Below are 15,237 nucleotides of genomic sequence, written 5' to 3' on the forward strand. Positions count from 1 at the left end.
TAGTACAGTGTACTTTTTATGTTCTTTTATTTATTTCTGTAAAACCACGTAAAAGCAACATTGGCTTGTTTTTAGGATAACAAAATTTCTTTTTTTATAACAAACACCACTGTCTTTGCTATAGGTGATCATGTAACTCCTGCCATCTTGACTAAGGGCAAAGAGGGCAGAACAGATGACCTCACCACCATCTTTGCTTTGGGTGACCGCATTACCACTGCTGCCTGTTAGCTCTCCCAGCTTGCAGTGACCCCACCCACCTGCAGCAGATCTGTTCACTCCAAACTTCTAAGAATCTGAAACTTTGATTCTCCTCTCTCTCTCTCTCTCTCTCTCTCTCTCTCTCTCTCTCTCTCTCTCTCTCTCAAAATTTTATGTGCAAATGTAAGCTAGTTTAACAATAAGTGGATATGTGAATGTTATGTATCATGTAAAAACTATCAAAATTAAAATAAAATATTAAAATAAAGCATAAATATCTTTTTAAGTGAAAAGCTGGGGTCATAGGCAGTTTATGGTGGCTGGAGAAGAGAGGGAAATGATAATTTTTAAGTCTCTAAGGAAATTTTACCAGCTCAATTTTAGCCTTTATTTTTGTATTTATCTTTTAGGATGTTCTGTTCTCCTTTTTTCCTGTCACAGAGCCAGAGGGCCAACCTGATGGTTTGACCCAGGAGAGGGCTTTAAAGAACATTTGGAGAAAAGGCATGTTAAATCTGAAATGGGAGGACCAAACTCCATATTCTAGACTTGCTTTTGGGCTTAAACATCCCAGGGCATTTTGACAGAAGCAGCTCTGTTTTGATTGAGAGGGAGTTCGTTCACATTATTTGCATCCAAATGAGTGTTTAGAATTAGAAGTTGGAACTGGTAAGACCTGATTGATGCGTAGAGATTGAGTGGAGAGCAGGAGTGAGAACAGAAAAAGGACTGGAAGGTGAGAAATGTTTTACAACTTCTGTCATGAAGTTGTCTGAGTTAGTGCCTGCCTGTGGCACTCGGGCACTTTTGCCCCACCTACTCTGCACCAAGGCTGTGGCTCCGCAGGCCTGTAGTTCTTTTGAGAGGCTAGTAGGTGGATCCAGGAGTGAGGCTTGGGCTGCTGTGTCTTGCGAAAGCAGCCTGGGGCTCCAGTCTTCTCAGCCACCATCACTCTTCTGGCTATCTTTAAAAAACACATACACACAAGCTTCCTCAATTTCTAGTGGTTTAGCTAACCTTCCAGAGTTAATGCAACCACTGACCAGCATGGCCTCCAGCTCCTTGCAGCTGCTGTGATTTTGTTGTTGTTTTTATTTGTTTGTTTTGTTTTGTCTTTTCTCCATTTGTCTGTAAAATACCCTGCTGTAGTAGGGGCATTTGGCTCAATCAAAGTGGTGGGAGCAATTTTTGGTGGTTTTTATAACAGTATCATCAAACAAGGAAATTTTTCTTTTTTTCTGTAACATCATGACACAAAAGAAATTTAAACACTGGCATCACATTTTGTTTTCAGGATCCTTTTATCCCTATTTTTTGACTTTTTATTTTTTCCTTTTGTTCCCTTCCTCCAAGTCTATTGTGGAAGAGACTCAGCAGAAATACGAGGCTGTTGAACTACAATTAAATCAGTTTTAGTCTGTGGATCTGTTAAATCTAATTTCATAGTGCAAATCTATTAATAGGAAACTTATTTGGGCTTCATAGGTTTTTAAATTTTTTACCTACATGTTCACATGTGTTTAAATTTACAGGAAATTTGTCAGAGAAACAAGGGCATATTTTTAGAATGAAAATAAAAACATTTTGAAGTGCTTTAGCAATTCATTCTAAGAACTAAAGAAAAAGCAAACAAAGCATCTCGAGGGGGAAAAGTGCTCTTTAAAATTTAGCTGTCCCATGTTTTACTGCCGACTCTTCATCTCTTATTTCAGGCAGTTTTCCTACCATGATGTGAGTGTATGTGCATGTTAATATATAATATATTTATATACATATAATATATAATGAGTTTTACTGATTATATTATGTATACTTATATATCATATCATATACTATATATAGTATATAATGAATATTGCTGATTATATATATGTCTTTCTCCTGTACTCAGGAATCCTTGCTCACGTACAAGTTTGACCTGAACCAGCAGGTTCATTTTTTACTGACTAGATCCCAAGGGGAAGGCAAAGTGTAAATCTAATTAATCTAATCAATAAAACCAGGAGTCAGAAATCAGTGTAAACACCTGAAAGATCAGAGAAGCAGAGGAGCAGCCACAGTCCCTTCCTACTGTAAGATACAGCACAAGAGAGACCTTGGTGGGTCCCTGTAGTGGCATTTCATTTGTATTTTAGTTAATAAAACTTGTCTTAGGATCAGAAAAGTAAAACAGCTCCACTGTTCAGCCTTACAGACCCTTTCCTCTCTGCCATCTTGTGCACGTGAAAAGGGCAACATCCCTTTAAGTGCCCCAGACAACTGTCCACTTCAGGAGACAAGTGGTCCACCAGAAAAGGCTGCATCTGTGAATAATAGAGATTCCCCTTTGGCCACTCCTAATATGGAAGGACTGTACTCCTCAGGGTACCTCAGATATGCGTATGTGACGTCTCTATACAACACTTGCCATTCTATCCTGAAAGCTGCCCTCTCTGCTGTATCCTTAAGCGAGTCGACTGGGGAGGAAGAGGAGGATGAGGAAGAAGAGGAGGAGGAGGAAGAAGGGGGGAAGAAAAGGAGGTGGAGGGGGAGGGAGATAATGAGGAGGAGGAAAAGGAGGACTACTCAGAAAACACGTGTATAATCTGTGTACTGTTCAATAACCAAAAAAGTCCATGAACTCGCAGGCCAAAAAGGACTGAGAAAAATCAGCATTTTTTTTTCCTGGAAATGAACCAATTTTAGATTTTACTAAATACAGATCTTGTGGTGGTAAATTAAAATCCTAAATGTGCGCCTAGAATTTATGTGCTATCTAACCATCTGCATAGATTCTGTGTCCTTGTCTTCCTCACCCTAGGGTTCACCTTGCCTTCTCATGAGAAGCAGCTGCATTTTTATAGTAGACAAAACAGGTATGGCTTATATCAGAGCAACTTCACACTAGTTAGGTATCTCAAATCAGGAGACTGTGTTCTCTCAGGTCCCCAACCCCGGTCAATGTTACCATGAATTTTCTGATGTCCAACTCTGGCTGTCAGTTTGCCAAAGGATAACTAATATTTCTTGGAACTCAATGATACATAGTTCACATAGCAAGTAGGGCATTTGCTTAAAATTTTGCTACAAGATAAAAACTACCACATAACACTTAAACTTCATGCTACCCGAGTAATATTTAGGATTCTCTAGGTAAAAAGTAGCTGAGTGACACCCATTCTTTACTGCCTGAGGGAAACTCTCCACAGAACAAGAGCAAGGATGGGCCACTGCTGATTTTCTCTTCATCACAGATTTCTCAGTGCATTGGTGTTGATTCCAGACTTGTGACATGGTCCTGCATGTTGTTCATATGCTGCATGGGGTTTGACTATAATAAAGACATGGGAAAGGGCAAAGGGAGTCCAGACACTAAACACTTATCATCAACACATTTATTTATGCATTCCAGAAAACAGTAGGACTAAGGTGAACGTCAGCAAAAAGCCATTTCAGGGCAGTTTTCCTTTTCCCTAGGGCCAAGGTTCTTGAAGCTTTGTGGGTTCACTGCCAGAGCCACCGCAGGAGGGATGTCCTCACTTCTATCCCCTTTCTTGACGGCACAGCAGTCTGGGTCTGGCAACAGCACAGAGTGGGATGTAGCCTGCATGGCAGTAGGGGCTTAGAGTCCCCCTGATACTTAGAGGTTTATGCTCTGATGGACTAATGATAGGGCCATTATTTAGTTTTCCTGACACGGTTCTGCAGAGCATTCACTGCTCCAACCCTTCCCCAAAGGGATCAGGTGCTCTGGGATGTCCACCTGGAATACATCTTTCCCCCCTTTTCTAGGTATGGGCTCTAGTAACCATCTGGGGTTTGAAATCGGAGTCAGGTACTTCTGCTGCACATTGGTTAGCACAGCTTGGGTTTCCAGTTTGACAACCTCATCAGCAGCTAAGGTTTCTGGACACTGCAAAGTCTCTCCAATGTCAACAAGTCCTGGGAACAAAGAAACATACAGATGTATTCTCTTCTATACAGCAAGGTTATGGTTATGAGAGCAGGGTCACTACAGTGTCATTTGATGGGGTATAACATCACCAAATGACAGGAAATAGGAACTGTTCTTGTTGAATACTGGGGACAAAACCAATTGAACTAAGGAACCCTGGGTGAGGCAGCCACAGGCATCAAGGAAAAGGAGAGTGGCTTGTCCCCTGTACCTCCTGTTTTACGTAAAAGTCAGATTCTAGCATACTGTGAAGGCTGGCGTTGATCTACTAAAAGAGCATCAGCCCCAGCCAGGAAGCCTACCATCAATAAGATTCCTAATTAGGTCACCAGGAGACTGAATTAGATGTTGATTGCTGTCTTACCCAGGGTCCTTGTGACAGGCATTAGAAGTCAGGAAAGCAGCCTTACTCTAGACAGCACACCACTTTTTCAACGCCTATGCTGAACTGTCATAGGCAATGCCTTTTGCATATATTCATGCTCAAATAATCCAATACTACAAACAGGTACTGACTTGAAACAGGCTTTCAGATCACAACATAAACAGGATCTGACACCCAGAATCAAGAGTCTGTGAGTCTGTGGAACCCACGTGAGTCTGTGAAACCCAGGCCTATGTACACCAACCTAGTTACTCCAGCAGCTCTTAAGAGAGGCTGCTTAGAAACTTTAGCCCATATCCTCTAGCTGAAAGCAAAACAGAGTGTGTTTTGAATTATTTTGAATCCTGTATCAATTGTCTACTTCATATTTGGTACATCCTCACTTACCAGCTATCACACCTCGGCCATATTTTTCTCCTTCCTGTAGTAAGGTCTGAATCTGTGCCAGGGTCATTCCCAACCTCTCTACCAGCACCTGCCGCCAGGCATCATCTTCCCAGTCCCTCTGAGCAATATGGATGGCGATGGTACATTTCTGATGGTTCCTCAACAAGGGACGCCAACGAGTCTCAAGAGTCTTGACTCCATTTAAGATTAAACCAGCATAGGGCTGCCGGAAGGAGAGGCAGGGAAACTTCATTTTCCTCAGAGTCTTTGCGCCTGAACACAGAAGCACATCACAACTCAGCTCTCCAGGCTCATGTTCATGAGGCCTCACCTTCCCCAAAGGCTTCCCATGTCTCCTGAAATGCCATTGAACTTGCCATACTTCCTGTTACAGGTTAATGGTGCCCTGCTCAATGCCAGGCCCAATGCCAATGGTTGCAATTAGGATGATGCATGGTCCATGTAGTCTTGGGGAGCTCACAGAATAGGATGGGGATAGCTAGAGGAAGGTACCATAAGAATAGCGTGATCAGTGCTGACAGAGGTCACTGAGCTCTAGGGAAACACAAAGGAGGGAAGGCCATCTTGACCTAGTCAGGCTTCACATCTGAGTAGGCTGGCTTTTTAGCACAGAGGGACAGTCTAAGCTTTTGTCTTTTTCTTTCTATGTCACTGTACAATACTCTTTGATTCCTGGTCCTGTCATTATAGGCCATATAGGACTGGAACTGTCCAGTTCCAATCAGAGTTACTGAACACCAATCCTTGAAATGGAAACTAGATTTACTTTTGGTTCCCTTTGACCTCAAGTAGCCTCATCTATGTCTCCTCCTGGATCCTGTGGGTGTCATGCTTCTCAAGCAGTTTGTTGCACCCCATGACAGGAACCTAAAGAAACAAATGATGACACGAGGCACTAGGGTACCAATCCTCATACACTTTCTATGTTCTAGTTCCTAGGTGATCAGAATCTTTGGATAGTGAATCGCATCTTCAAAGGAATCAGCAGAGTCAGTATGACTATTAAGACCCTAGTATAGCCAAGCAGACAAAGATGCTGAGTGAGAAAGCAATGGCGTAGGGTGGCAGTGACCTGATTTTGCACACCTCCTATCCAGTTCCTTGCAGTCATGTGTGTCCCTTGTGAGAGACACACTGTGCCTTAGAAACTGATAGGGTCGTGCTGACAGAGCCAGGGACATGAGGTCAGAACCTCTGCTCAGTCTTAGCATACCACCCAGTTTCCATTTGCATGAAGTGCCAAGAATACATTTCCTGCGGATAGAGCCAAGGGTAACCATTTTCAATATCATGGCAGCAGCAAAAACAGGGGCACTGAGCACAGGGCTCCATCCCGGCTCTGCTGGCTACCCATGAATTGCCCCCCCACTCCATCCTGGTTTTGGCCTTTCTGACCCTTTTTAAAGTATATTACTGTAGTCTCATGGGCCTCCTTCAGTTACACGACATGGCCCTTCCAGGATAAAGGCAGTGTGCCAGGCATCCCTTTCTCCCATCATATTTCAGCTTGGCAAGGCTGGCAGCAATAACAGTCCTACTTAGTTTTAACTATCAACTTGACGTAGCCTAGACTCACCTCAGAAGGGAGTCAGTTGAGGGACTGTCCAGATAACATTGGCCAGTGTGGACATCTGTGCGGGGAATTTTAAGTATTAATTATTGTAGGAGGGTCCAGCCTACTGTGGGCAGTAGCACATCAAGGAATGTGATCTTGGGCTATATATGAAGCTAGCTAAGCCTGAGTCTATAGGCAGGCAATCAAACAGCATGCCTTCTTGGTTTCTGTTCCTTGCCTGGGAGTGAGCTCCTTGGTCACTACGCTGAATAGTATACAGGTCTGGCTTCAAGTTTCTCCCTTAAATTCCTGCCCTGACTTCCTCCAATGACAGACTGCAATCTGTAAAGTAATTTTCTTTCTACATCGGATTAGCCTGTGGAAGAATGTCTAGATTATTAATCCCCAGGCAGGTGGCCCTGAGCTGTACAAGAAAGCTAGCTTAAACATGAGCCTGTGAGCAAGCAAGAAAGCAGTGCTCTGCCTTCTACATTCCTGTCTTGACTTCCCTCAATGATGCACCGTGACTTGGAAATACAAGTCAAATAATGCTACCCCCCACACACAGAAGTTTTTTGTCAATATTTTATCACAGCCAACGAAAATCAAAGTATAACATTTTCCTATATTGCTTTTGGCCATGGTGTTTGTCACTGCAACAAAGTGAAACTAAAACATTTCCCAAGTCAGTTCTGTGTCACTCAGGACCAGCCTATGGCACTCATTCTAGGTCCTAGGATCTAGAGCGTCTGTCCTGCCAGCATGCTCTTGCTCAGCATCACTGTCTGCACACCTCTTTTACCATACAAAGGAAGTCTCTTCTGCGAGGCACTCATGCCTTCAGGTTTAACCTACCTCTTTAAAAATTGTTTGCTAGATTTTAATGTTCTGTTCTAATTCAGAATTTTATAAACAACAAAGGATATCTTCTTATTACTTATGATTGAACAAGCATGACAAAAATAATAAACACATCTTTCTCCATAAGATTCATGCTATGACAATGTATGAATATTTTCCACATTTTAAAATTAATTTATTTTAAAAAGTATCTTTTCTCATTTTACATACCAATCCCAGTTCTGACTCCCTTCCCTCCTCCCACTTCCTCCATCTTTCCCTCCCATTCCACCCCCATCCACTCCTCAGAAAGGGTAAGGCTTCCCATGGGATGTCAACAAAGTCTAGCATATTGCTTTGAGGCAAGATGCAGGCCCTCCCTACTATATCTAGGCTGAGCAAGGTATCCCTCCAAAGAGCATGTTATCCTACCTTCTTTACACAGCACTCACAGCAAAAATTTCACAAGACTGCTGCACACATAAGTCTCTGACCTCCCTTCCTTTCGTGCTCCATCCCGCAACATGCTTCACAAACCTGGTTTTATAGGGAGAACAACTGGCCTATGGCAACTCTGCCTTCACAACACTTAATACCTCAGCATCCCTGGTTGCTCCCTTTCCATGCTCGCTAGCCTGCTCTAGCTCCTATGACATGGCCCACACCTTCTTACTCAGGTGACTGATCCAGGCTGTTGGACTTGGGAATTCAACTTCTATGAACCCAAATCCACTGGCTTTCCCTTTGTAAGTGCGGTCATAATCTGCCCTATTTTTGTTGCCTAGATGTAGTAGTAGCTCCTATGCTTTCTCTTTCCTCCTCCCACCACCTGGTATACAGCAGTACTTGCCTATGAATGCTTCCCTCAACATCTTCCCTTATCTTCACAGCCACCATCCTATCAGGCCCCCACCATCCACTGCCTCTCCAAGCACTAGTTTTTGGAGGTTCTGAGCTGTGAACCTTGCCTGCTGCCCTCTACTATCCACACTGCACTTAGTACCTTGGTACTGGGGTCAGCACATCACCTCATTCTTTGGCTGAAACCTGCCAAGGGCTTCTGTCCCACCCAGCCCAGACTCCACCCACTTCAGTAGGCCCCTCAGGGTCCCTTGTAATCTGGCTGCCCACCCCAGACATTTCCTCTTTCCCCACTTCATTCACTGCCCTGCAGCAAAACCAGCCGAGTGCCCTTCTTCAAGGCAATGCAGACAAGCCTCCTCTGAAGATGAAGGAGTTGCCTGCTTTCCATTGTCTTTGCTTCTCCACTTGCACAAGCAGAAGGCAGATAAAGAGAAAACAGCAAGTAAAAGATAGTTATATTGGCTACTGGCAGCAAGTTTTAGAGATAAGAATTAGAGCTGACCTAATTCTTTGAGTGAGAAGCAAGCTGACACATGCTTCTCACTCAAAGATTGGTTCAAAGTCCCTTTCTGGCTGGAACAAGGACCACCTGATGTAGAAAGTTAATTCTGCAAGTGGTTCCCATTATTGATCCAAGCACGCACGATCTAACAGGAGAAAAATAATGCCACACAGAATGTGGTTGCATGGAAATGTTCTGGTACACCGAATACCAGTGTTTTCAGTCTAAAAGTAAGGAGGGTCCCGGGCCTGTGGAGTAGCATGGTGTTCATCCGCCTGCATCCACACTTCGGAGAGACAGTGAGATGCTGCCAAGATGGATCAGGCAGAGACCAACCAGCTTCGAGCTAGACCAGCCTTGTGGGATGGCCCTGCATGGGTAACAAGTCACACAGTGGGGTTAGCCAGAGCCTGGGGTACCTTCAGTAGGGATGGGGAAAGCTCACAGACTGACTCAGAGGTTACTTGTCCTTTGCTGTGGGTCTCTTCAGTGTTACTGCTTAGCATTCAGCAGACTCGAGTTTACAGCAGTCTTCCGCCTTTCAGCGTTCCCGGAGGCCTCCAGTACCAAAGGCTCCTAAGCTTGGGTGGCTAACATTGGCTTGAAAGGAAGGAAAACATTTGGCTGGTGCCGTCCAGTGTTCTGGGACTTTTTAACTCTAACTGCTTTAAACAGAGGAACGCTCGCAGAGACAAATCCACATCCTGTGCACATAATCTTGCGAAAGCACGCACACCACGTCCTTCAACGTGCTTAAACTTTCGCAGCCAATTAGAACTACAGATACCATTCATGCATCAAGGATAGGAGGGCACGGGCTTACGTAATTGAGCAGTAAGACACGCTGAATGCTAGGATATGTTGTAGGACTTACCGGTTTCTTAAAGCAATCTGGCAGATAAAGCTGGGTCAGGGTCTGTAGTAGGCGGCTGAGAAAGGAAAGAAGTGAGAAAAGGAACCGGATATTTAGTCAGATGGGTCTGCAGAGACATTCGGAAGTAGGAACAGTGTGCCCTGGTGCAGGGTGGGAACTGTGACGGGAGAGGCTTGTTGAGGAGGGGCTTGGAATGAGTCCAGGGAAGAGCTGTGAGTTCTGAGGTTAGGCATTGGTCTGGAGCGGGGCGGGGCGGGGCGGGGCGGGGCGGGGCTGGGCTGGGCGGGGCTGGGCTGGGCTGTGAGTACCAGGTAGGAGTTGGGAATGGGAGTTTCTACTCCAAAGAATCCCTTGGGAACAGACGGATTTGCCAATGCTTGTAGTCTGGGCCAGGTAGTGATCCGAGTTGGGCGGGATTGTGAGTACTGTTCTGCTTGGGTGAGGCTTCCGGGTTACTGGATCCCGATTTAATTTGGCCCAGATCTGCTAAAGGAGAAGGGAAGGGCTGTGCGTATTGAAATGGCAGTGGTAGCCAGACTGTGAATATTTAGCAAGGTGGGCAGGACCTCAAAGTACCAGCCAGTGAGCGGTGAGATAGGTTGACGGAGCTGAGCTTTGGATCCTGGCAAGTGAGATGGAGGGCTACAGGAGGGGAGGAGGAGGGAATGGCTGTGCTTGCTGAATTAGGAGTGGTGGGTGGGGCTGTGTTTGCTGAGGCAGAGGTTGGAGGCGGTTTGGGGATTGGTACGAAGCAGGAACAAGGTTTTGGACATTGACATAATAAAGGCCTAGAAACTCTGAAAGAGAAGGGGGGCGTTTGTGGTGATATAGAAGTGGCATGTGGGGCATGCATTCTGGGTTAGTAGTGGTGGGTGGTACTGCGCATGTTTGATGCCCGGGGGTGGGCGGGGCTCTGGATGCTGAGGTTGGAGCGGTGGGCAGTGCTGTGCATGCTGAGGTAGGAGTGCTGGGTGGTGTTGCAAGTGTTGCCCTAGGCATGCAGGGTCTACAGAGTACCAGGAAGAGGCTGTAGTTATTAATTTACGGAGGGGGAGGGAGACCTTTGACTACTAAGTGACTATGGCAGAGGGCCGCTAGATGGAGAAAAGCTAGACTGTATGCTGAAGTAGGAGTGCTGGGTACAGCTGTAAGTGTATGTCTCAACAGTAACAGGCTTGGTTCTCAGTGGTGCCATACCCAATGGTGCTGGAGCTTTGGATATTGATACAGTATGATGCAGTGAGTGGAGGGCAGAGCAGTGCATGCTGAAGTGAGAGTAATTGGAAAGGTAGTGAGTGCTGGCCTAGGTGGGCAAGTCCTTGGGAGAACCAGGGCAGTGCTGCGAGTGGCGAAGTATGATGTGGAGCTTTGGCTGCTGTTTAGTGGAGTTGGGACGGGTGCTGAAGGCTGTGCTGTGACTGCTGACCTCTGCGGGTGAGTACCTGGGAGCAGTGATGTAGGAAGTAGGGAGAGAGCTTCGGCTTCTAACGTGATGTAGGCTGGCGCTAATGGAGAAACAGGGCAGAAGGGGTTGAGGATAGCCAGGGGCAGAGATGAAGGAGAAGCAGGGTGGGCCAGTGGGTGGTGTAGTACAGGTAGAGGGGCTTCTGGGAGAACAAGGTAAGGCTGTTAGTGGTTGAGTACTGTGGGGCAGGAAGAAGTTCAGGACAGACCTGTGGGTTACCAGGTAAGGCATTTGGAGTGGGGCTGCGGGAAGAGGAGCAGAGCAGGTTGTGAGAGCTGAGGTAGAAATAGGAGCAGTGATGTGTGTGTTGCTGGATAGATGCTGGTGAGGCTTTGGAGGAGCATGGTAGGTACAGTCAAAGAGGCTTGGGAGTGGCTAGGTGTAACTGGAAGGAGACCTCAGAGATTGTGAGGCAGATCCTTAAGTAAGGCAAAATGACAAGGAAGGGGTAACTTAGGGACCTAACCATATCCTGAGGGTGCTTTCCAGGGGCGCACCATTGAAGGCATGGGTGCTGTAAAAAGGCCAGGAATTTTTGTCTGGGACTTCCGTGGCCTTCGGCTGAGTGTTACAGGGCATGGCTGAATTCCTGAAGTCAGCATTCTTTTCTCCAGGTACACTGTCCAAAACTGCCAATGGCCCTGATCTTATTAAGGCTTATTTCAAGTGTGGACTTGGCAGCCAAGCTCTAGGTTCTTACCTCTGAAGCACCTTAAGGAAACATGTCCTCTTTCAGGTTCTTAGGGCTCCTTCTTGAGGACAGTTTTTATCTGCTGCTTGACTCTCTCCTGAGCCTCTGGATGAGACTGTTCTGGAGAGCTCCTCTCCAACCATCCTCCACATCCAACCTTCTACATTACAACGCTACAACTTCTCCTAACCCCATCACTCTTTGAGGTCTTCTTGTTTTGGGGTCCCAGCACAAGATATCAATCCTAGCTCTCTTCATCCATATTCTCTAGTGTGGACCAGGGCCATGCTGTGCACTTCCTTGTCTCTGACCCAGTAGACTTCACTAGGTCAACTTCTTAGGACTTCTCAGTGTTCATACTCTGCAATACCTATCTCAATTCTGTCTTAGATGCCCCAGGCCTTCAAGTCCCAACTTTTCATCGAATGCCCCAGATTTAGGCACTTTTGTCTCTCAGCTCTGGTAGCATTTTTCAAGGATCCCTATGTTTCTTGTGTTAGACTCATGGAAGCCACCCAAGACTGTAGCTGTTCTCTCAGAGAGAGAAAGAGTTCCTGCATTCTCCAAGGTAAAGGGGAGAGAATCTGCACAGCATGTCAGGGCATTAAAGACCACTTGTCAAGATTCCCTTCTGGGTTGGCCTCTCCTGGTGGACTTCTTCCTCCTTGGATGGCAGCTGGCTTCCTTCTGACACCTGAGCACATGCTTGGAACAGTTTCTAATCATGAGCCAGGGCACCCTGAATGTGGACTGCCCCCTTCCCCCATACCTGCTGTGTCAAAGAGCTGGAATTTGTCCGAGGAGCCAAATTCTTAAAGTAGGTGTTTCCTAGTGAAGAACTGTAGAAGGGCTCCTTATCCTGATTCATATAGCTCCCCCAGGAGTATGTTGTAGTGAGTATGTTGAGTGGGGTACACACTATAGCACAGTTTCCTTGGGGCCAGACTGAACAGCAGAAGCCTGACCTGTTCCCTGGAATGAAAGTACAAGGTTAGTTTTCTACTGCAGTATCCACAAGGCCTTGGAAGAATCACCTTACCAGGTCTTTACTTTCATTTGACTTAACAATTCATAACTGTGGTAGCTTGAATATAATTGGCCCCCACAAACTCATAGGGAATGGAGGTGTGGCTTTGTTAGAATTGGTATGGACTTGTTGGAGGATGTGTATCACTGTGGGAGATGAATTTTGAGGTCTCACACATGCCTCAAACTCAAACCCATGCCCAGTACTTTAGAACACTTCCGTTGCCTCTGAGTCAAAATGCATGGACTCTCAGCTCCAGTACCATGTCTGCCAGCGTGCTGCTCTGTCTCATCATGATAATGGACTGAACCTTTGAGAATGTAAGCTACCACAATGAAATGTTTTTCAGTTATGAGTTGCCATAGTCATGGTGTCTCTTCACTGCAATAGAAACCCTAAGACAGCTACCAGTCCTGGAATGAGCTTTCCTACCACTCCTCTCAGACCACCTTGTCCTTAGAGCCTGCCTTCCTGACTACTGCTCTCATAGCATCCTGGTGGGCACTCAGCCAGCACTCTGGGATCATCCTTGGAACATCAGCCTGAATTCATCTACCCACCAACATTATATGGCCCTTGCCCAGTTGGTAGGGAAATGCTGCTCCATAACAACTCCCGTGCTCCTCTCCCGGTGCTTCTCAGCCTTTCTAATATTAGTGCAACCTTTTGATGGGCCTTCTCATGTTGTGGTGACCCCAACCACGACATTATTTTCATTGCTATTTCATAACTGTAATTTTGCTACTGCTATGAATCATAATGTAACCCACAGGTTGAAAACCACTATCCTAGCCCATAACTCCTTTGTCTTAACCCTTTTGCACCTCAAAAAACGCTGCCACCATACCTCCTTTACTTATTTGACTCAGAAATACAGGATGAAGGTGCCCTCCACCTGAGAGGGTTTGTTTTTGTCCCGAGTCCTAGGTTCCCTGAGTCTATCATCCCTTCAAATATTCCTTACTCAGTCCAGCTTCCTCATCTGGGGAACATCTTTGGCACATTTCTCCCCTGCAGTTACTTCTCTTGTTTGATTGGGATGATAGGGGGCCACTTTCTCTGTGTTCTTCCTGTGAGTATCTATTTCAGTACCTTAACTCTTCCTCCCCAGGGATCCTTTGTCTCTTCCCTGCCACCGCCTCCCATTTCCCACCCCCACCCCCAATCAAGTCCCCCTCCCTCATTAGCCCAAAGAGCAATCAAGTTTCCCTGCCCTGTGGGAAGTCCAAGGACCACCCACCTCCTTCCAGGTCTAGTAAGGTGAGCTTCCAAACTGCCTAGGCTCCCACAAAGCCAGTTCGTGCAGTAGGATCAAAAACCCATTGCCATTGTTCTTGAGTTCTCAGTAGTCCTCATTGTCCACTATGTCCGGTTTTATCCCAGGCTTTTTCAGATCCAGTCCAGCTGGCCTTGGTGAGTTCCCAATAGAACATCCCCATTGTCTCAGTGTGTGGGTGCACCCCTCGCGGTCCTGAGTTCTTTGCTCGTGCTCTCTCTCCTTCTGCTCCTGATTTGGAAATAGAAAACACTATACTGAGTGAGGTAAGCCAGACCCAAAAAGAGGAACATGGGATGTACTCACTCATATTTGGTTTCTAGCCATAAACAAAGGACATTGAGCCTATAATTAGTGATCCTAGAGAAGCTAAATAAGGAGAACCCAAAGAAAAACAGATAGGCATCCTCCTGAATATTAATCTTCATCAGGCGATGTAAGGAGACAGAGACAGAGACCCACATTGGAGCACCGACAGAAATCTCAGGTCCTTTGTCTCTGTTTAAGGGCTACTTTTGACTTAGAATTAACTAAGTGCTTGTAAAGATATTTGCATATCAATGAATATCCCATTCCAGGTCCCTGGAGCCTGCAGCCTCCCTGGGCTGGTGAGTTTTTCCCCTGAAGGAGCCTTCCAGGGCTGGTGAGTGTTTCCCCTGAAGGAGGTGCTCAGGCACTGACTCCTGGAGAAGGACTTGTCTTTCTTCTCTCACACACTTAGCGCTTAGACACCACACGTGCTGGAGAAGCTCTGGCCTTCTGGGGGCCTATGTGGTGATTGGATTTTTTTTTCTCTCTCTAGCCATTGCTGTTGTGTCCCCTCTCTTCCTGATCCTGTGAGGGCCTGTTCCCCAGATTCCCCTCCACCACCTTCTTTCTTCCTCATCTAGGCAAATGAGATCATATGGTACTACCCTGAGTCCTACATTCACTGCTGGTTTTGACATTTCATATGGACAAGAAGAAGCCCTACCCCAGTAAGCCCAGTAAGTAAGACATGGACAGGCTACTTCCACTCTCTTGGGTAGGCTTTGTTTTCTCACATACTACATGTGGATGGGAAAAAGTGGCATCCCTGTGACTCTGCAAGATGTGGCAGGCTGCTTTTGCTTCACTGGAGAGCTGTGGTGCCTGCAACAGGCTGGAGAAGCATACCTTGGATCTTCTGAGTTACTTTAAACTGGCTTGTTGAGTTTTGAATTACAAATGTCCTCC

At 46.0% G+C, this 15,237-nt stretch overlaps 1 protein-coding gene and 1 long non-coding RNA gene across 4 annotated transcripts; one reads left to right on the plus strand and one right to left on the minus strand.

Moving 5' to 3' along the window:
• Positions 1-3,560: 3,560 nt before the first annotated feature.
• On the minus strand, positions 3,561-9,748 carry LOC126495974 (protein EOLA1-like). 3 transcript variants are annotated; one of them, XM_050133571.1, is made up of 4 exons: positions 9,564-9,748; positions 6,505-6,559; positions 4,908-5,180; positions 3,561-4,122 (listed from the first exon to the last, which is right to left on the minus strand). In XM_050133571.1, exons 3-4 carry the CDS (start codon positions 5,158-5,160, stop codon positions 3,863-3,865), a joined length of 513 nt encoding a protein of 170 aa, XP_049989528.1. In that variant the 5' UTR covers positions 5,161-5,180; positions 6,505-6,559; positions 9,564-9,748; the 3' UTR covers positions 3,561-3,862. The 3 variants fall into 3 exon arrangements, with proteins under 3 accessions (XP_049989528.1, XP_049989525.1, XP_049989527.1); XM_050133568.1 differs by lacking the exon at positions 6,505-6,559 and having other exon boundaries at positions 9,564-9,745; XM_050133570.1 differs by lacking the exons at positions 6,505-6,559; positions 9,564-9,748 and adding an exon at positions 9,109-9,456.
• A 134-nt stretch (positions 9,749-9,882) lies between these two features.
• Positions 9,883-15,008, plus strand: LOC126495973 (uncharacterized). Its single transcript, XR_007590259.1, has 3 exons — positions 9,883-9,956; positions 14,601-14,665; positions 14,913-15,008. It is a non-coding gene; the product is annotated as an uncharacterized lncRNA (long non-coding RNA).
• Positions 15,009-15,237: the final 229 nt, after the last annotated feature.

Source organism: Alexandromys fortis, unplaced genomic scaffold (assembly GCF_014885135.2).
Source record: "Alexandromys fortis isolate MF-2015 unplaced genomic scaffold, M_Fortis_MF-2015_v1.1 scaffold_711, whole genome shotgun sequence".
Taxonomy (NCBI): Eukaryota; Metazoa; Chordata; class Mammalia; order Rodentia; family Cricetidae; genus Alexandromys; species Alexandromys fortis.